Source organism: Physella acuta, unplaced genomic scaffold (genome assembly GCF_028476545.2).
Source record: "Physella acuta isolate Inbredline_101_S28 unplaced genomic scaffold, ASM2847654v3 ptg000119l, whole genome shotgun sequence".
In the NCBI taxonomy this organism is placed as follows: domain Eukaryota; kingdom Metazoa; phylum Mollusca; class Gastropoda; family Physidae; genus Physella; species Physella acuta.
The window spans coordinates 486,411-509,915 of NW_026731639.1; the positions used below are offsets into that span (position 1 = coordinate 486,411).

Sequence of the window (23,505 nt, forward strand, 5' to 3'; positions counted from 1 at the left end):
GACAAACCATTTTTTCTCTAAAGTTCGAAAGAATTGGTTTAATAAACACACGTGACTTGAGTAGAATTTTCATTTAATAAGTATTAGCTCATTTTAAAAGTTAATAACACCAATTTTCATTTAATAAGTATTAGCTCATTTTAAAATTAAAATAATCAATTTTGGACAGTAGCGTTCAATTAATGGACATTTCATTAAGCAATTATAAAAATTATGTACAATTTGGTCAATGTTATAAAAATATGTACATTTTATATACATCAGTTTTCTACAAGACATGAACAATTCATAAGGTTTTTAAGGGCTTAAAACATACATTTTTTTAAAAAGATATTTATCATATATTTTTTAATACAATCAGACAAAAATGAAAATCAGTTGTCAAAGACAATGAAACAAATAAGGGTAATGTTTTAAATTTTGACAATTCAATTCATTCCTTCAAAATGGAGTTACCAAACGAGGACTGGTAGAAAAAAGCTGAAGGAATGAAATTTACATTTTAAAATACTTTTAGTTTCAGTACTCTGTTAAACAAAACTACACAATCTTTGATAAGGGGGTCATCCATAAATGACGTCACACTCAAGGGGGGGGGGGGGGAGGGGGTCTGTAATTTTGTGACAGTGTGTGATTTGGGGGAGGGGGGGGGGGGTCAGATGGTGCTATGTCACACTTTTGCATTATAAAAAAGCAATGTTAGAAAACGAATTTTAGACGTTATTTCACGTTTTAGAAAACTGTTTTGATAAATTCTAATAGGAATTGATCAAAATACTCTATTTTGACATAGTTCAGACAAGATTTTGGAAAAATATCGATGTTTTAAAAAAAATTCAACTGCAATTTTGAGGGGGGGGTTGTAGGCTGAGGTGTGACGTCATTTTAGAGGTGGGGGGGGGGGGTCTGACTTTTTGTGACGAGTGACGGAAGTGAGGAGGGAAGGTAAAAATCATCAAAAAAGCGTGACGTCATTTATGGATGACCCCTAAGTATTGTCTGCTGTATGACTAACATCAAAAGCCTGACTTTATTTAATTTGAAATGAAAGTCAGACAACAAGAACAAAGAAATTCAGATTAAAAAATAATGTTTTTTAACTGAATTAAAAAAGAACAAACCATTTTGTCATATTGACCTGTTGAACACCTGAGTAAAAGGAACAGCTTGTCATCAGCCTCTCATTAAAAGATGAGACTTTTATTTTACTGAGATGTCCATCACTACATTTTACTTGCAACTAAAATAACAGTTTTAACAAGTGGCAACAACTAAAAACACTGAGACCCATTCATGTGGTCCAGATCCCTGAAAGAGAGCCAACATCAAAAGAAAATAACAGACCACCATCAGTAGAAAATAATGGGCCACCATCAGCAGAAAATAATGGGCCACCAACAGTAGAAAATAATGGGCCACAAGCAATTTGATCTATGAAAATATAAATCCAGTATTAAAAATAAAATCATGCAAATTTGACTTATAACACATTACTAATCCTGATTACACCTTTGTAATATTTTGTGTGAGCTGCCTTCTCTATATAAAAGATTCACACCGGGCTAGACAATTCTAGTTGTCAATAAAACAAGACAGACAAAAGCAGTTTTCTCCCCTACAACACCACATACCTTCTAACATAAGTGTCAATTTTATTTCTGTGTTTAAAATGAGAATATTGGTACATCTTAACCAAATTCATGACATTCAAATAAAAAACTTTTCATTGAGCAACAATCATTTATTGACTAGTATCTTAAACTATTTTTTTTGGTACACAGTAAGATATAGAAAATAAAAATATCTTAGTGACTAAGATCTTTTAAAAAAAAGTTTATTCATTTTTCAACTATTGATAGTTAGTAAATTCCTAAATAAAGTGAATATTTTGTAATTCTGGTATTAATTAAGTTGGCAATGGCTTATATAAGAAGAAACAAATGCTATAATTAAGCACTATATAACTAAAATGAAGTAAAGTATTTGGAGAAAAAGAAAGTTTCTAGCTTTCACACTACTATAGCTAACTAATCATAATTTTATTACAGAGTTTAAAAAAATAAGAATAATATAAGCCATGTGTAAGTGATTTATTAAAAAATATACACCATATCTTTCTCTAGAAATATTTGATTTAATTTTACAGTCATCAAATAAGCTTATGCTTATAGAGGTAGTTTTGTTTCACAATATTCTAAATGGTTATCATGCATATGATTTTGAAGAATGAACATTATTTTTCCCTCTGAAATTTAACAACTTCTACTTTGACAATTATACAAATTTCTGAATAAAAAACAAACGAATCAAAACAAGCCCAAGCTTTATGAGAAAAGGCAAAAATAATATAGCAATAGTTGGACATTGATTTCTCCTCCTCAACTTAGTGCCAAAAAAGAATTAAAATCCCTTGTTGTATATTGATTTTACCTCCTTAATTTAGCGGCAAAAAAAAAGAATCAAAATCCCTTGTTGTATATTGATTTTACCTCCTTAATTTAGCGCCAAAAAAGAATTAAAATCCCTTGTTGTATATTGATTTTTACCTCCTTAATTTAGCGCCAAAAAATAATTAAAATCCCTTGTTGTATATTGATTTTACCTCCTTAATTTAGCGCCAAAAAAAAAGAATCAAAATCCCATGTTGGATATTGATTCTTCCTCTTCAACTTCCTCCGCCACCCTGTTGAACAAAAGCTCAGGTACCTCTTTCCACAGCTGTAGCTTGGCCACCAGAGGGAGACCCAGGTCGTTGACCTCTACAGTTTTATTTACATCAGGCGATCTACACATCACAGCGACAGTAATTTTCATGGGGTTCTGGTCAGATAAAACAAAAACGGTCAAAGTTCTAGAGAATGTTCTGGGGAGTGGTCAGTTCTACAGAATGTTCTGGGGAGTGGTCAGTTCTACAGAATGTTCTGGGAGTGGTGAGTTCTACAGAATGTTCTGGGAGTTGTCAGTTCTATAGAATGTTCTGGGGAGTGGTCAGTTCTACAGAATGTTCTGGGGAGTGGTCAGTTCTACAGAATGTTCTGGGGAGCAGTCAGTTGTACAGAATGTTCTGGGGAGTGGTCAGTTGTGCAGAATGTTCTGGGGAGTGGTCAGTTGTACAGAATGTTCTGGGGAGTGGTGAGTTCTACAGAATGTTCTGGGAGTGGTCAGTTCTACAGAATGTTCTGGGGAGTGGTCAGTTCTACAGTATGTACACAATATATTTCTCCATTAAGTTACACCTACCTTCAAACGTTGGATATTCTGTAGAACTACGTAGTTTTTTGACAAAGCATTATTTTTGCCTTGAGTAATTATCTTGACCTTTGTTTTCTCAGCCACATCCTGTAAAGGAGGGTGAAGTTGTTTTCTATCAATTAAATTCTAATTCATTAGACTATACCTGTGTTATATATTACAGTGCACATGACAAAGCAAAACAGTTTAAACTAAAAAAACATGGTAATACTTTTCCATGATTGAATTGAATAATTAACCTGGGACATAATGTAATGTTAGGGTCAGACTCTAATGCTAATCATCTGAACAGGAACTCTTTTTTTCTTAAGTTAAGTAATGGACCCTACTGAGAATAGTCTCAAAATTATTGAGAGGCCTATTAAACATTTACTAAATCAAGGAAGGTTTAATTAAAAATAATTTGGTTATAAATCCTGTTTGGCTTTAGTTGGGCTTCAATAAAGAATAGATGTATTTGATGTTTTAGTATTTTCTGTCATAAAACACAATTTAAACAAATAGGACAAAAGCTATTTGGTTTTCATGTGTTAATGGCGACATAAACAATGACATCCTGCTATTTGATAGGCCAGCATAAATATTATCATACAAAATACAAACAAAAATGGCAGAACTAGGTGGTATGGTTTAAAATAGCAAAATTTTATAGGCAAAGTTTTGTAAACAAATAACTATGATGTGGGGCTGTCAGAATATTTATTGTTGAGTTCCTGTACAACCAATCAATGTTTGTCTTACGAAAGTGAAAATTCAGGTAATAACTTTAAGGTGATGAAAATAAATAGCAATAAATAGAATAAATAGAAACTAAAAAAAAACTTTTAAAGTACTCTGGATTTCCAACTTCCCCAACACTTATTCTAAAAATAATAAATTTCTGAAATATTTTCAGGCTTAAGTTTTATGTTTTATTATTTTTACTGGTGGCTGATTGCAAAATCTAAAAAAAAAACCATATTTTTTTTTATTAATGTCAACACTTAGGATGGATGGACTCTCCTCAGCTCGGTAAAGTCCATTAAACAAAACAACAAGAGCAATAAAGCCAAGTGACTTGTTTTGGGAATATAAACACAACCTGTTGCAAGCTAAATTAAAAAGTTTTACTTTACAGGCATTCCAAGAACATGTGCCACACATAACATATCTACCTACCTACCCCAGGTATACCACTAACATATCTACCTACCCCAGGTATTCCAGTAACATATCTACCTACCCCAGGTATTCCACTAACATACCTACCTACCCCAGGTATACCACTAACATATCTACCTACCCCAGGTATTCCAGTAACATATCTACCTACCCCAGGTATTCCATTAACATACCTACCTACCCCAGGTATTCCACTAACATATCTACCTACCCCAGGTATTCCACTAACATATCTACCTACCCCAGGTATTCCACTAACATACCTACCTACCCCAGGTATTCCACTAACATATCTACCTACCCCAGGTATTCCACTAACATATCTACCTACCCCAGGTATTCCACTAACATATCTACATACCCCAGGTATTCCACTAACATATCTACCTACCCCAGGTATTCCACTAACATATCTACCTACCCCAGGTATACCACTAACATATCTACCTACCTACCCCAGGTATTCCACTAACATATCTACCTACCTCAGGTATTCCACTAACATATCTACCTACCTCAGGTATTCCACTAACACATCTACCTACCCCAGGTATTCCACTAACATATCTACCTACCCTAGGTATTCCACTAACACATCTACCTACCCCAGGTATTCCACTAACATATCTACCTACCCCAGGTATTCCACTAACATACCTACCTACCCCAGGTGTACCACTAACAGATCTACCTACCCCAGGTATACCACTAACATATCTACCTACCCCAGGTATACCACTAACATATCTACCTACCCCAGGTATTCCACTAACATATCTACCTACCCCAGGTATTCCACTAACATAGGCCACACATGTTTCAGCGAGACCTTTATCCAGCACAGAAGTGTAGATCTTTAAAACATTTGAGAACTCTTGCTGAAAGTCAAGTTTGACTTTAACTATAAAGTTATCAATTTCAACATCCAAGTACACTGGATCTGGTTTCCCTAGCAAGTTCAACAAAGAAAACAGATTTAAGCAATCAAATTTAGTGTAGAGAAACATGCTAAAAAATAATAGTTATCTACTATTCTTACTATATACATGTTTTATATACATTACTGTGTGCATTCTCCCACAACTGTTACCTGTGCATTCTTTCATCATTGTTACCTGTAGCAGTGCATAACTTTTTGTGTGCATTCTTTCACCAATCTTACCTATACGGGTATAAAACTTACTATGTGCATTCTTCCACAACTATTACCTATTGTGGTATAAAACTTACTATGTACATTCTCCCACAACCATTGCCCTATTGTGGTATAAAACTTACTATGTGCATTCTTCCACAACTATTACCTATTGTGGTATAAAACTTACTATGTACATTCTCCCACAACCATTACTTATTGTGGTATAAAACTTACTATGTACATTCTCCCACAACTATTCCCAATTGTAGTATAAAACTTACTTTGTACATTCTCCCACAACCATTACTTATTGTGGTATAAAACTTACTATGTGCATTCTCCCACAACTATTCCCAATTGTAGTATAAAACTTACTATGTACATTCTCCCACAACCATTACCTATTGTGGTATAAAACTTACTATGTGCATTCTCCCACAACCATTACTTATTGTGGTATAAAACTTACTATGTGCATTCTCCCACAACTATTCCCAATTGTAGTATAAAACTTACTATGTGCATTCTCCCACAACCATTACCTATTGTGGTATAAAACTTACTATGTACATTCTCCCACAACCATTACCTATTGTGGTATAAAACTTACTATGTACATTCTCCCACAACTATTACCTATTGTGGTATAAAACTTACTGTGTGCATTCTCCCACAACTATTACCTATTGTGGTATAAAACTTACTATGTACATTCTCCCACAACTATTACCTATTGTGGTATAAAACTTACTGTGTGCATTCTCCCACAACTATTACCTATTGTGGTATAAAACTTACTATGTGCATTCTCCCACAACTATTACCTATTGTGGTATAAAACTTACTGTGTGCATTCTCCCACAACCATTGCCCTATTGTGGTATAAAACTTACTATGTGCATTCTCCCACAACTATTACCTATTGTGGTATAAAACTTACTGTGTGCATTCTCCCACAACTATTACCTATTGTGGTATAAAACTTACTATGTACATTCTCCCACAACCATTGCCCTATTGTGGTATAAAACTTACTATGTGCATTCTTCCACAACTATTACCTATTGTGGTATAAAACTTACTATGTACATTCTCCCACAACCATTACTTATTGTGGTATAAAACTTACTATGTACATTCTCCCACAACTATTCCCAATTGTAGTATAAAACTTACTTTGTACATTCTCCCACAACCATTACTTATTGTGGTATAAAACTTACTATGTGCATTCTCCCACAACTATTCCCAATTGTAGTATAAAACTTACTATGTACATTCTCCCACAACCATTACCTATTGTGGTATAAAACTTACTATGTGCATTCTCCCACAACCATTACTTATTGTGGTATAAAACTTACTATGTGCATTCTCCCACAACTATTCCCAATTGTAGTATAAAACTTACTATGTGCATTCTCCCACAACCATTACCTATTGTGGTATAAAACTTACTATGTACATTCTCCCACAACCATTACCTATTGTGGTATAAAACTTACTATGTACATTCTCCCACAACTATTACCTATTGTGGTATAAAACTTACTGTGTGCATTCTCCCACAACTATTACCTATTGTGGTATAAAACTTACTATGTACATTCTCCCACAACTATTACCTATTGTGGTATAAAACTTACTGTGTGCATTCTCCCACAACTATTACCTATTGTGGTATAAAACTTACTATGTGCATTCTCCCACAACTATTACCTATTGTGGTATAAAACTTACTGTGTGCATTCTCCCACAACCATTGCCCTATTGTGGTATAAAACTTACTATGTGCATTCTCCCACAACCATTACCTATTGTGGTATAAAACTTACTATGTGCATTCTCCCACAACCATTGCCCTATTGTGGTATAAAACTTACTATGTGCATTCTCCCACAACTATTACCTATTGTGGTATAAAACTTACTGTGTGCATTCTCCCACAACTATTACCTATTGTGGTATAAAACTTACTATGTACATTCTCCCACAACCATTGCCCTATTGTGGTATAAAACTTACTATGTGCATTCTTCCACAACTATTACCTATTGTGGTATAAAACTTACTATGTACATTCTCCCACAACCATTACTTATTGTGGTATAAAACTTACTATGTACATTCTCCCACAACTATTCCCAATTGTAGTATAAAACTTACTTTGTACATTCTCCCACAACCATTACTTATTGTGGTATAAAACTTACTATGTGCATTCTCCCACAACTATTCCCAATTGTAGTATAAAACTTACTATGTACATTCTCCCACAACCATTACCTATTGTGGTATAAAACTTACTATGTGCATTCTCCCACAACCATTACTTATTGTGGTATAAAACTTACTATGTGCATTCTCCCACAACTATTCCCAATTGTAGTATAAAACTTACTATGTGCATTCTCCCACAACCATTACCTATTGTGGTATAAAACTTACTATGTACATTCTCCCACAACCATTACCTATTGTGGTATAAAACTTACTATGTACATTCTCCCACAACTATTACCTATTGTGGTATAAAACTTACTGTGTGCATTCTCCCACAACTATTACCTATTGTGGTATAAAACTTACTATGTACATTCTCCCACAACTATTACCTATTGTGGTATAAAACTTACTGTGTGCATTCTCCCACAACTATTACCTATTGTGGTATAAAACTTACTATGTGCATTCTCCCACAACTATTACCTATTGTGGTATAAAACTTACTGTGTGCATTCTCCCACAACCATTGCCCTATTGTGGTATAAAACTTACTATGTGCATTCTCCCACAACCATTACCTATTGTGGTATAAAACTTACTATGTGCATTCTCCCACAACTATTACCTATTGTGGTATAAAACTTACTATGTGCATTCTCCCACAACCATTACCTATTGTGGTATAAAACTTACTGTGTGCATTCTCCCACAACCATTGCCCTATTGTGGTATAAAACTTACTATGTGCATTCTCCCACAACCATTACCTATTGTGGTATAAAACTTACTATGTGCATTCTCCCACAACTATTACCTATTGTGGTATAAAACTTACTATGTGCATTCTCCCACAACCATTACCTATTGTGGTATAAAACTTACGATGTGCATTCTCCCACAACCATTACCTATTGTGGTATAAAACTTACTATGTGCATTCTCCCACAACTGCTTCCTGTGCTCATACTCTAGTGTGTGGTTGGTGTAGATAATGGGGTCTGCAAAAGAACGCTGGACCTCCAACAGATTTGTTCTAATTTCTGGAATCTGTTTGAAAGATGGCCTATGAGACTGGTGGTCACTGACTCGCTTGTCCTGGTTGATGTCTGCAAGAGAGAAGACATTTTATCCTGGTTGATGTCTGCAAGATAGAAGACATTTTATCCTGGTTGATGTCTGTAGGAAAGAAGACATTTTATCCTGGTTGATGTCTGCAAGAGAGAAGACATTTTATCCTGGTTGATGTCTGAAAGAGAGAAGACATTTTATCCTGGTTGATGTCTGCAAGAAAGAAGACATTTTATCCTGGTTGATGTCTGTAAGAAAGAAGACATTTTATCCTGGTTGATGTCTGCATGAAAGAAGACATTTTATCCTGGTTGATGTCTGCATGAAAGAAGACATTTTATCCTGGTTGATGTCTGCAAGAGAGAAGACATTTTATCCTGGTTGATGTCTGCAAGAGAGAAGACATTTTATCCTGGTTGATGTCTGCATGAAAGAAGACATTTTATCCTGGTTGATGTCTGAAAGAGAGAAGACATTTTATCCTGGTTGATGTCTGCATGAAAGAAGACATTTTATCCTGGTTGATGTCTGCAAGAAAGAAGACATTTTATCCTGGTTGATGTCTGCATGAAAGAAAACATTTCATCCTGGTTGATGTCTGCATGAAAGAAGACATTTTATCCTGGTTGATGTCTGTAAGATAGAAGACATTTTATCCTGGTTGATGTCTGCATGAAAGAAGACATTTTATCCTGGTTGATGTCTGAAAGAAAGAAGACATTTTATCCTGGTTGATGTCTGCAAGAGAGAAGACATTTTATCCTGGTTGATGTCTGCAAGAAAGAAGACATTTTATCCTGGTTGATGTCTGCATGAAAGAAAACATTTTATCCTGGTTGATGTCTGCAAGAAAGAAGACATTTTATCCTGGTTGATGTCTGAAAGATGACATTATTTTTTCTAGAAGGCTTATAGGTACATTACTGTCACGAGAAGTGTGATGGAAGTATGTTAGTAAGTCAGAATTCAAGAAGAAATTATTTACATTTTATACAAATGATTTATTGAGTCTACCCAGCTCAGATGGGTACCTGACTCATGTTAGGGAAAGCAAAAGCAGCTGGGCAGAGTGCTGTCCTAACTATTCCTTAATTATACAAATAATTTGGTAGAGACTTAAATAATTAATTGCAGAATGCTTAGGATTTCTCTTTTTCTTAAATTTATCAGTAAAGTGCATTAGAAAATATTATAAATATGTATCAGACCAGCTAAACATTTAACTTTACCCAAACAGAAATAAAAAAAAAACAATCACCAACCTTCTCGAAGCTTTCTAAAGACTGTTTCTATATCAACAGGCAGACCTAAAATATTTTTTAAGTGACTGACTAGAATTCCATAGTTTTTGTTCTCATAGGCAGCTAGCCCATAGGACCTGGTGGAAACATACAAAATATTTACACCACATTAGAACCAAATAGAAACGTACAAAATATTTACACCACACTACAACCAAATGGAAACATACAAAATATTTACACCACACTACAACCAAATGGAAACATACAAAATATTTACAACACACTACAACCAAATAGAAACATACAAAATATTTACAACACACTACAACCAAATGGAAAAATACAAAATATTTACACCACATTAGAACCATATGGAAACATACAAAATATTTACAACACACTACAACCAAATGGAAAAATACAAAATATTTGCAACACATTAGAACCAAATGGAAACATACAAAATATTTACACCAAACTACAACCAAATAGACACATACAAAATATTTACACCACATTAGAACCAAATAGAAACGTACAAAATATTTACACCACACTACAACCAAATAGAAATATACAAAATATTTACACCACATTAGAACCAAATGGAAACATACAAAATATTTACACCAAACTACAACCAAATGGAAACATACAAAATATTTACACCACATTAGAACCAAATGGAAACATACAAAATATTTACACCACACTACAACCAAATGGAAACATACAAAATATTTACAACACACTACAACCAAATGGAAAAATACAAAATATTTACAACACACTACAACCAAATGGAAACATACAAAATATTTACAACACATTACAACCAAATGGAAACATACAAAATATTTACACCACATTAGAACCAAATAGAAATGTACAAAATATTTACACCACACTACAACCAAATGGAAACATACAAAATATTTACAACACATTACAACCAAATGGAAACATACAAAATATTTACACATTAGAACCAAATGGAAACATACAAAATATTTACAACACACTACAACCAAATGGAAAAATACAAAATATTTACACCACATTAGAACCATATGGAAACATACAAAATATTTACAACACACTACAACCAAATGGAAAAATACAAAATATTTACACCACATTAGAACCAAATGGAAACATACAAAATATTTACAACACACTACAACCAAATGGAAAAATACAAAATATTCACACCACACTACAACCAAATGGAAACATACAAAATATTTACAACACACTACAACCAAATGGAAACATAAAATATTTACACCACACTACAACCAAATGGAAACATACAAAATATTTACACCACATTAGAACCTAATGGAAACATAAAATATTTACACCACACTACAACCAAATAGAAACATACAAAATATTTACACCACATTAGAACCAAATGGAAACATACAAAATATTTACACCACACTACAACCAAATGGAAACATATAAAATATTTACACCACACTACAACCAAATAGAAACATATAAAATATTTACACCACACTACAACCAAATGAAAACATACAAAATATTTACAACACATTACAACCAAATAAAAACATACAAAATATTTACAACACACCAGGACCAACAACTTACAACAGGATAAAACAGACTTAGCTGAAGAATGCGGACACCAAACAGAGAAGTGAAAGAAAACAATTTTGTGCTTTAATTTCTTGAATCAATGGAGGGCACTTGAGTCTACCATTAGATTTTGTTTGCTGAACACATAGGAATGGTTAACAATGTATAACTGACTATTCTTCAAACAACTTAAAAACAAAAAGAGTAGACTTTTGTTTGCTGAACAAATAGGAATGGTTAAAAATGTATAACTGATATTCTTCCTATTCTTCAAACAACTTAAAAACAAAAAGAGTAGACTTTCATAGACAAATCAGATCTGTAAACTGCTATCTCAAAATGTTTATTTAGCAACATAAGTACTTTTAGAACTACAGTCTTCAATTAATTAAATTCCTGTTTTTTAAGTCCACTTTTCTTTTTATATATGGTTTTTAGTTAGGGTGGCTGTTTAGTAAAGCTCATCATTGCTAAATCTACAAGTCTAGTGTTCAAACCCCAGGGCAGTCGAGGTTCAATAGCTCGGAAAGGCGGCAGCCCATCTAGGAGACAAAACTTAGAAATCAAACAACTGCCACCTTGTAGTTTGTTCTTGATTGGACAAAGGCTATGGGTGCAAATCCAAAAACACAAAGCAGGCCGAAATCGGAGTTAACGACCTATATGGCTAATAATACGATGACATGTAACTGTAATATTTAATTGTGTGGGAAGAAATCACTTCCAACAGTATAATTAAAAACGAAGGAGAAGAAAACACAACATATTACTAGGATGACTGTAAACCAACTTACGTGCCATAACACACTATAGCATTTCCTCGTTCCACTTTATTCTGGCTCAGTAAGGCTGGCTTGGCATTGTCATCATAACTACAAAAAGGAGTTTCAGCTTTCTACATTAACAGGTCAAGTGTTTAAAAATAAACTAAGCTTGTACAATATTAATAGCATGATAATAAGCAATATTACACACAATGCATTAAGAGCATAATTTATATTAAAACAATGTATTAGGGCAATATTATCAACATGATTGTATATTTTAAGGTATTTTTACAAAGGAAATGAACGTTAACAAGTGCACTTTAGTGAGCACTAGCCATTGCCCATCAAATTAAAAGTTTGTTACCAACAAATTTAATGTTGTATAAGCAGTTAAATAGCCCTGACTATCTGCAAATGCCCAGTATCATGTATTATAAAACAGGTCACAATTTGATATACCTTGGCCTTGACCCTTACCTTCTCCGGCAAATGTCCAATATCATGCAGCAGACCTGAGGCTCCCTCTGGAGGAGACCGTGAAACAACTTTTCCGTGGAGATGCAGTGCGTGTGCTGATAGAGTGAAGGCGCATCAATGGGCACCAGGAAACACTGGCTGGCTACCTCGAAGCCGTGACCACAGAAGTAGAAGACACAGTACACCCCCTTGTCCACCAGCTGTCTGAACTCAACTATGGCTGCCAGCATCTCAGACTTGGTCAAGTTTAGAAGGGAGACAACCTGAGTAAAGGAGAAAACAGACATTTTGTTTTTTATCTATTATGTAAAATTCAACATGTTCAAATACATCAAACAAGCTCAAAGGCTTCATAAGAGCCCAAAATACTTTTAATATTTTTAATAAATTGAGCAGTGTTAATAAAAGATGTGGTTATAAAAACTTGATTATTCTTGGGTGTTATATATTTAAAGATAAGACATCTATTTTTAAAATATTGGTAACTAAACAAAATCTGATTTTTTATTTTTATCTTGTTGTTGCAACATTGCAATATGAAAAGTCAATGGGAAAGATCTTGTTATTTTACCCCCTTTTCAAAACAAATTAAAGCTTAAAATGTTGCTTTTAGGATTTAGTTATGATATTTAAATTTTTTTTTTATGTCTAGTTAGAAAATAAAAAGAAAGGATAAAAACTACATAGGAAACTGAAGAACTGGTAGACATGGGAGGGGGAGAGGGGGGGATAAAAATTACATGAGGAACTGGTACACCAGGGGAGGGGGGGTGGATAAAAACTACATAGGAAACTGAAGAACTGGTAGACATGGGAGGGGGAGGGATAAAAATTACATGAGGAACTGGTACACCAGGGGAGGGGGGGTGGATAAAAACTACATAGGAAACTGGGGTACTAGCATGCCAAAGTTAGTTAAGAGGAAAAAGGTGTTTGATTAACAAACAGAAAAATGATAAAAATTTTTTTGCTCAATCTTGCATGCCCAATGTTAAAACTGTCCACCATAACGTTACACTAACTGAATTCAAATGAATTTATAAACAGGTTATAGATCAGATTACAGGTAGACAACGTAGATACAAACCTTAAAATTGAGGGATTGAAAAATCTCTGATAAAGTCTGGACATCGTATTTTGGAGCATACAGTATGGTGTCACTTCTGTAATCATTACATCCAATTAAAAGTGCTACTTTATCTGTGGCTATAAGGGAGACAATGAAATGTTATAATTGAAAAATAAATGGATGGACAAAGGTTATGGAAGAAAAAAAAAACAACTGGAGTAGTTGAGGGGCCTATGGGTCATGATGACATGTAATACTTAATTGTGTTGGAGGATATCCCCTTCAATCTTATTAAGAATAAAAAAGGAATCTACATTTTTAATAATTGTCATTTTATCAATGGCTGGCTATAGAATGTTACAATGAAATATACAGATAAAAAAAATAAAATTAAAAAAAAAAACCCAATAAAATGTTTGTTTTATTTACATATTTATTTTAAATGTTAATTTAATATAAAATTTTCAAAAGATAACTTGATTTAGAAACTTCTTCTTCTTCTTCGTTCTTAATTTTTAGTGTTGGAAGTGATCGAGCCTTATGTGCCAGATGGTTTGAACTCGAGACTTTTTCGAATTTATCAACCATGAGCTTTTTGCAGACTCGACCATGCTTCCATCACAATTAAGGATTACGCGTCAACTGGTTATGCGCCATTGAGGCCATTGACTCCGATTTCAGCCTGCTTTTCTTTTTGGATTTGCTTCCATAGCCTTTGTCCAACCAAGAACAAACTACAAGGCAGCAGTTGTTTGATTTTGGAGTTGTCTCTCCTAAAAGAGTGGCTGTCCCCAGCTAGCGAGCCTCATCTGCCCGGGGGTTCGAACTCGAGACTTTTTGGTTTAGCAACCATGCGCTTTACCGACTCGGCCACGCCGACCCCTGATTTAGAAACAAAAGCCAGGTGCTAATTATGAATTAAGAATGAGGTCAACCAACCTGTGTATCGCACAGCAGGTACTGCACCTATGGCGTCCAATTTCAGAAAGGCGCTCTGAGTCTGTGCCGTCTGTGTACCTCTGGAGACCTCGCAGAAATAGCAGCCCACCCATTCCCAGGATGTGATGTCATACAGGTGTAGCTCACTGCTGCCACTCCCTAACAGCAAAACAAAAGGTTGGAAACTACCAGAGTTTTTGGTTCACTTCTTTGTGACAACAAGAGACCCCAAACCAAGCTTAGGCGCCTAGATTCAAAATTAAAATGTCGAAACCAAGTACCAAGTTTGGATACCTAAATTTCATTTAAATGTAAGTACCAAGTTTAGATAACCAAATTACATTCATATGTCTGAACTAAGTTTAGATAACTAAATTACATTTCAATGGCTGAACCAAGTTTAGATAACTAAATTACATTTCAATGGCTGAACCAAAATTAGATAACTAGATTACATTTCAATGGCTGAACCAAGTTTAGATAACCAAACTACATTTAAATGTCTGAACCAAGTTTAGACAACTAAATTACATTTAAATGTCTGAACCAAATTTTGATGCTTAAACCAAGCATAGATTCTTTAATTAACTGAACTAAGGTAACATACAGCATTTTGCAAGATGTGCATAATAAAAACTATCATAGACAAAGAAAAAAAAACCTTGACATCTGACCTTTGACATTTGGCCCATCATCCAGGGGTATATCATTGTGAAACCACTGGTACCTGAAGGTCCCCACCCCCCAGGCTTCACACCTGAACAAGGCATTGCCATGCATCTCTACTATACATGAGCGGGGATGGGCTTTAATTTCAATTTCAGCTGAAAGAAAAAATTAATAAACTTATTTATTCAGTCTTGTATACTACCCCCATCTATGGCCATTGTGCCCATCTAAAAATCTATTACACAAAGGCAGAGTGAGTGCCCTAGTGCCTGAATAGGACAGAATACAAAATGTATCCTAGTTTTTAGGATATTAAACAGGTGAACAAGCAATCTATTTCCTCCAAAAAATTTCCTAACATTTGTTAATACTAATATTACCTTATGTTAACTTTTATTTAATGGTAGGTTTACAGTCAATTTGTAATGAATAAGGGGGTAAAGTTTTGCGGTTTGGCATAATTGATCTTGGAGGGAAATGGCTATGGTGTTGTTTCATACAACCCATGTTATTACTCTGTGTTGGCGAAAGGCAGTGCTAAAACAAAGAGATGATGAGCAGAGATTAACAGCTTTGTTTGACTTTTTGTCACCTCATGGTGTATATGACACAGCCAAACATGATTTATGTACTCATCAGCTTGTAGTACAGTAACCAGTGAAGTCTGAGAGAGTATGTAGTCACCAGTGAAGTTTGAGAAAGTATGTACTCACCAGTGAAGTCTGAGAAAGTATGTACTCACCAGTGAAGTCTGAGAAAGTATGTACTCACCAGTGAAGTCTGAGAGAGTATGTACTCACCTGTGAAGTCTGAGAAAGTATGTAGTCACCTGCTTGTAGTACAGTAACCAGTGAAGTCTGAGAAAGTATGTACTCACCAGTGAAGTCTGAGAAAGTATGTAGTCACCAGTGAAGTCTGAGAAAGTATGTACTCACCAGTGAAGTCTGAGAAAGTATGTAGTCACCAGTGAAGTCTGAGAAAGTATGTACTCACCAGTGAAGTCTGAGAAAGTATGTAGTCACCAGTGAAGTCTGAGAAAGTATGTAGTCACCAGTGAAGTCTGAGAAAGTATGTAGTCACCAGTGAAGTCTTAGAGAGTATGTACTCACCAGCTCGTAGTACGGTGACCAGTGACGTCTGAGAGAGAGTCAGCTCAGAGTAGTTCCCATTGTTGTAGACAGCGCAGCAATATTCCCCTGCATCAGCAGCACTGCACCCAAATTTTGGTCATTCAAATTTATTATATCATTAGAAAAGAAAACAACAACCAAAGTAAAAACAAGTTAATTAAAAAGTCTAGTGACATTTAAGCGCAATTTCCTTATGTTATCTAAAAATAGCTCTGTCGCAGCGTAAATCAAGAGCAGGGTTAGTAAAACCATTGGTTAAAATACATGTTTTATTTACAATAGAGTTACATGACTAAAAACCATTGCGCGCCTAGCTACTGAACGTGATGATGCAGCCATTGAACGTGATGGCGCAGCTATTGAACGTGATGACGCGTGTGGTGTGGTTGGATAAAAAGCCTACTAATTCGGTCCAAATTTTAATTAATTAAAAAAAAAATTTTGTGACCGAACGAAAGGATATTTTTGAAAACTTTCTTTGGCAATATTGTTCTAAATTATGGCAGGAATTGATTGGTACATGTTTCAAGTCGCTAAGTCTGGTTGCCGAGATATGGGCCAAAAACTGCATTTTTTCGAGGTTTTTTGGCTTTTCCGGGAAATCCATGAAAGAAACCCGGAATTTTTTTGGCCTATGTTCATCCTGGTAACTTGCTTAACATATTTGCTTTTGGAACTAGTCCTCGATATTGCTTGGTTGAGGAGGAGATACGACTTAAAGCTGCGGACACACATACATCCATCCATCCATTCCCAGAAAAGACGAGTTAATAAACGCAATTCTCCAGAATGGAAATTGCGCTAAAAATTTCAATTAGTGGCATTCAAGAGAAACAACTGAAACATAGGCCTACAGGTCTTCTTTGTTCTTTGTTTTTAAATGTAATAATGAAGGGGATTTCCTCCAATGCAATGAAGTATTACATGTCAACTTGTTATGAGCCATATAGGCCGTTGACTCCAATGGATTTACATCCATAGCTTATATCCACCCAAGAACAACCTAAAGGCAGCTTTTTTTTTTTAATTTTGTACTTCTCTACAGGATGTGTTGCTGCCTCCAGCTAATGAGCCTCATCTACCCATGGGGTCCAAACTTGGAACTTCTGGAGACAGCAATAAGCTCTCCTGTCCAAGCCCACCACCCCCCACTAGTGTTCTATCTACATAGCAAACCAATGTAAATACCAGCTCCAGCCTACCTCACAGATCTCAGTTCCAGAACATTCTCTGTGGCACCTTCCAGCAGCTCACCATTCTTATACCACTGGTACTGGGGTGGTGGGAAGCCAGTGGCCTTCACACACATTTCAACCCTCTCCTCTTCTAGAACGTGCATCTCATTTAAAGGCTGATGTGTGATCTCAACAGGAACTGAAATCAAAAGCAGATGTTACAGGATCTAATCAATAGGTAATGATATAATCTTATGAGCTGAAATTACTGATTTATATTCATTAAAAAAATCTCAATTTAAGTTAGATCAAATTTATTTAACATAAAGATATTTATATTAAGGAAAAACTGAAGCAATCTTTATAACTCTTTATAACAATAGATGAACCTGTTAACTGTGGCTAAAATAAATATTCCCTATGTAAAAAAAACATAATGAATAGGTCTACTAACCTAAAACATTAAACAGGTTCATAATCACATAACTAGATCTACTAACCTAAGACATTAAACAAGTTCTTATCAAATAACTAGGTCTACTAACCTAAGACATTAAACAAGTTCTTATCAAATAACTAGATCTACTAACCTAAGACTTTAAACAAGTTCTTATCAAATAACTAGATCTACTAACCTAAGACATTAAACAAGTTCTTATCAAATAAGTAGATCTACTAACCTAAGACATTAAACAAGTTCTTATCAAATAACTAGATCTACTAACCTAAGACATTAAACAAGTTCTTATCAAATAAGTAGATCTACTAACCTAAGACATTAAACAAGTTCTTATCAAATAACTAGATCTACTAACCTAAGACATTAAACAAGTTCTTATCAAATAACTAGATCTACTAACCTAAGACATTAAACAAGTTCTTATCACATAACTAGGTCTACTAACCTAAGACATTAAATAAGTTCTTATCAAATAACTAGATCTACTAACCTAAGACATTAAACAGGTTCTTATCAAATAACTAGATCTACTAACCTAAGACATTAAGCAAGTTCTTATCAAATAACTAGATCTACTAACCTAAGACATTAAACAAGTTCTTATCAAATAACTAGATCTACTAACCTAAGACATTAAACAGGTTCTTATCAAATAACTAGATCTACTAACCTAAGACATTAAACAAGTTCTTATCACATAACTAGATCTACTAACCTAACACATTAAACAAGTTCTTATCACATAACTAGATCTACTAACCTAAGACATTAAACAAGTTCATAATCACATGATCATTTGCTATAACAGCATACTGAACAAACTCTTTGATGGTCATGCCACGAGCACCTAATGTGCTTATCAACTTGGTTGTGGGACTTGGAGCTCTTTCAAAATCTGCAATATCTGACCTGAAGTAGAAATAAAATCTGATGCACATGTTTGCCACATGAAGTTTGTATTGCAGTGAGAAATCAGTTCAATCATAATTAATCATTCAAATTACACAAAACTATTTCTGAAATTAAAGTCTGAATTAATGGAGACAATTGAAAACAAATGTTCCTAGATATACATCTTTGTCACTTATGAGTATATATGGAGGGTGAATACTAGACCAGCAGGGCTAACAAGAGCATCACTTAGAAAAAAAAATTGCAATAAAAGCGAAGTCACAAAAAAAAATAACAGCAGAAAGATTTTAATGGAAATGGACAAGGATCACAAGGGGACAGACTCACAGCACATTAAAGTCCATGTGAAATAAGAAGGCAGTGGATAACAGGGTTCCTACACCAAAGTGAACTTGAAATTCCAGGAGAATTCCAGGAGTTTTCCAGGAGAAAAACCAAAATTCCAGGACATACTTTAACCTATTAAAAAGCAATAACGACTCAACCCTGCACTGAATGGAAGGGAGTTTGACAGTCCTTAATTGGGAAGTGGTCTTTATAAAATGCTATTTAGCATAGCATTTGTAATTTTTAAAAGTAACTGTTTCTTAACCATTTAGTTTAGTTAAAGTAGATTCAATTTTGCACCCCACCCCTCCCATTTATAAATTGATATTCATAAAATTGCTATCTTTCCTTTCTCTCCCCCCCCCCTTTGGAAAATTTGGTGGCACTTTTTACCAGTCACTATCCTGTAACAATTTTTATCTTTGTACTACACAATTGAGGTAGAGAAAAGTTAAATCAGTGCGTAGTCTTGTAGAAGTTTATTTTCTTAACTTTGACTGTATATAATTCAATACTTCAGCATAAAATGAGCTTTTTGTAAACAAAAATTGTATCCCTTTTCATCAGGGCGCCCCCCCCCCCATTTAAGCCAATGAGTAGTTAAATATATAAATGTGACACTTCTTAAACAACAGAGTATTTTGATCAATTCCTATTACAATTTATTAAAACAGTTTTTTAAAACGCGAAATAACGGCTAAAATTCGTTTTCTAACATTGCTTTTTATGATGCAATAGTGTGACGTACCACTATCTGAACCCCCCCCCCCCCCCCCGCATCACACACCGTCACAAAATTACGGACCCCCCTCCCCCTACGAGTGTGACGTCATTTATGGACGACCCCTAATACTTGAAAAATTTTAGGAAGGTACCGTATTTTTTTCCTCCAGCTAGACACCGTCGCGCGGGGTCAGTTTGAGTTCATCTAAGCTTACAGTTGGCCTGTAGTATACTGCTGATGACATAACTAGCGGGTCACACAGAGTTCACTTCATATACCCAACCAGCGGTCCTCCCTCCCCCACCCTGTCATGGGAAAGAAACTGAGATGCGGTTTGGGAGGGTGGTAGTATTACAACTCGCATGTAAAAATAGAAAGTAGATTTAGAGCCTATCGGACTGTGGATTCAAATTAGCTGCGCAAAAACTAGATTTTGGCCTAGGCCTACTCGAAATTTCCAATTTTAAAAAAAAAGTCAGGCCTATTAAACAGAGCCGCACACATAGAAAGACGTGAGAAAAAAATTAAACCAAACCCACATGTTAAAGACAGCTTTAGGTCCATATTTTAAAATGTGTGCCTTGTAACGTGAAGGTGAAGAATTGAAAAGGCAGAACATTTTTACTCGGACGGTCAGATCTGATTACCTAGAAATCTAACGCACGAAAAAAATATTCACTAAAATTATCGATGCGAGTAAAATTCCAGGAGAAATGTTAGAATTCCAGGAGAAATGTTAAAATTCCAGGAGAATTCCAGGACTTTTCTGTTTTTTTTAAATTCCAGGAGAATTCCAGGACATCCTGGAATTTCAGGAGGCAGCAGGAACCCTGGGATAAATTTCTGTAGAAAATAGCGGTAAAGCAGGGAAAATTCTCTATGGGCTGTAGAGTAACTAGGCTATTATTTTACTAGTATTACTACTTTAATACTAAAAAGCAGAGCTGAAAATTTTTTTTTATTCAATTATTTGTCAGATATGCTACAAAAGTCATTTTGTTTTTAAATAGCAGTTCTTAACTTTTAAATACTCACAGTGTATAGTTTTCACCAAGTACAGCAACAAATGCCTTCCAGCCTTGACTTGGGGAATGGCTCACATCTAAATGGTTTCTAAGTTGAAGGAAAATAGAAGCTGGCAACTTAGACAAGTTTTCATCACCAATTTTTTCCAGATCTGCCATTCTGAAGACACTGAAGATTTTAGTAGTACATTATAATAAGGTTTTATGCAAAAGGTTCATAATGTTACTGGGCCTTTTTTTGTAATATCAGCAAACAACACTTTGCCTTGAAATACGAGCAAAATTTGAGATATGATAAACTGGATCAGAGGGTTATACATTCAATGGAGAAGAAATATGAAAAAAGAAAGTTGCAACAAATCAAATAAATGTAAAAAATGTGTAATAAAACCAACACTGGAATCTACAGAAATCATCAAGTTTCTGTAAATGATGTGCTGGTGAACAGCAAGCCAAAATTATTTCAGTTTGGGCGTTAATTTTTTGTGTTTTGATATATTCATTCTTTGCAATTGAATAGGTCACATCGAGGAAAAAATTAATATAAAATTTATGGCCCTAATGTAGTTATTTTGATGAAAATTTCAAAATTATTTTTTTATAACAAAAAAAGTATCAATATTAGCTAGCAAACTAGTAAACTAAGCCAGTTTAGCATATAATACCTTTCTGTGCAAAGTCCTTATTACAGAAAAAAATTCCAAAGTCAGGGTCAGGAAAAAGCACTTGACCTGTGACCTTCATTTAAACATAATTTTCTTTTTTTTTAATTATATGTAAAAATGTGATTAATCTTACCCAAATAAGTAATAAAAATTTGAAAATTAATTTTAATTATTGTTGAGATAAACAGCTTAATAAACACATGCTTTTTGAGGGGGTGTGACACATCGCAATCAGAACTTGATACATCTGTGTTTTATGACTATGTTTGTACACAATCAGCATGCTATGCTTTTAAAATTGATAAAGAGTAAGTATACCAAGTTACAAAACCTGCAATCTAACTAATAATACATACTTTCAGTTTAAAAAAAATAATAAAAGCGATCATCAATGAAGAAACCTTAACATTCTACTTTTAGTTATGACATAAAAAATAGTCATAAATCTAGACAAATGATTGGATTCTTGTGTGGTACACTTTTCCCGCGCCTTGTTTTCACCAAAAAAGATTATAATAAAATAGCATTATTGAGTGGTGATCATTTACATGTAACACATCTCAAAAACACAATAAATTATTACCAGTTAATTGTATTGTGTATAAAATTAATGCTTTCAACTTTAGTTACACATAGGCTGGTTTGTTATCGAAGCGGTATGTTAGAGTTATTTGATTTGAAAGACAAGAATAAAATAGAGCTACTTTCACTTTGCGAGACAAACAAAATTGGGTCAAATGCACACCAGACAATTCTTAAATAACAGACTTGAATAAAAACGGAAAGTTCAGATTTCTAAAATTGACGATGGCTTCATAATCATGTGAAAGCAAAACTGGTCACCATTATAGTAATGTGCTTCTACTTCTAGCGCATGGGCTGTAAGATGGCTTCAAAACAAAGAAACACTGAGGCTGTGAATTGAACGGCCTACCTAATGAGAATAATTTATTTTATAGGCTAAATAAATATTTAAAAGGTTATTTTAGAATCCACTCAAACCCCCACACACAATCAGAAAACTAAGGTCAGGTGTTATTGTTTTTCTCTTTAAAAATAAACACATTCAAATGAATTTATTCAACAAATAAAAATAGCTGGTTTTTACTTACCAACAATAATTTTTTGGCTTGTGTTATAGTTATAATAGTGTTATAATCTGTTGATATTGTTATGCCTATGCTGTTTCTGCTTTTAGTTGTAATAGGAATTTCTTGAAATTGGAATTAAAAGTTGAGCTAGGGTGCTAGTAGGGTAATCTATCGTTTTGGGTACGTAAAATCGCCCGCGATTTGTAATGTGAAAAACAGGTGACTCCTTAAATTTTAATAATTATTTCACATTTTGAGGAGGATTTATGTATTAAAAAATTCAAAAATGTTTCCTTGATTCATTTATGTACCTGTTTTTAAACAATTGAATAAAAACTTTTCCGTAATAAATGAAGACTAGCGATGTTTCCAACAGAT

General features: G+C 34.4%; 1 protein-coding gene across 2 annotated transcripts; it reads right to left on the reverse strand.

Annotated features, from left to right (window-relative positions):
• Nucleotides 1–1,841: 1,841 nt before the first annotated feature.
• Nucleotides 1,842–23,286, reverse strand: LOC131934896 (mucosa-associated lymphoid tissue lymphoma translocation protein 1). Of its 2 annotated transcripts, XM_059291136.1 has the most exons (15): nucleotides 23,149–23,286; nucleotides 21,382–21,540; nucleotides 19,144–19,292; nucleotides 17,951–18,122; nucleotides 16,728–16,828; nucleotides 15,624–15,773; nucleotides 14,950–15,108; nucleotides 14,029–14,147; nucleotides 12,942–13,204; nucleotides 12,492–12,569; nucleotides 10,108–10,223; nucleotides 8,707–8,883; nucleotides 5,199–5,362; nucleotides 3,241–3,339; nucleotides 1,842–2,820 (listed from the first exon to the last, which is right to left on the reverse strand). In XM_059291136.1, exons 2-15 carry the CDS (start codon nucleotides 21,528–21,530, stop codon nucleotides 2,632–2,634), a joined length of 2,085 nt encoding a protein of 694 aa, XP_059147119.1. In that variant the 5' UTR covers nucleotides 21,531–21,540; nucleotides 23,149–23,286; the 3' UTR covers nucleotides 1,842–2,631. The 2 variants fall into 2 exon arrangements, with proteins under 2 accessions (XP_059147119.1, XP_059147120.1); XM_059291137.1 differs by lacking the exons at nucleotides 19,144–19,292; nucleotides 21,382–21,540; nucleotides 23,149–23,286 and adding an exon at nucleotides 18,378–18,401.
• Between the last annotated feature and the right edge of the window lie 219 nt (nucleotides 23,287–23,505).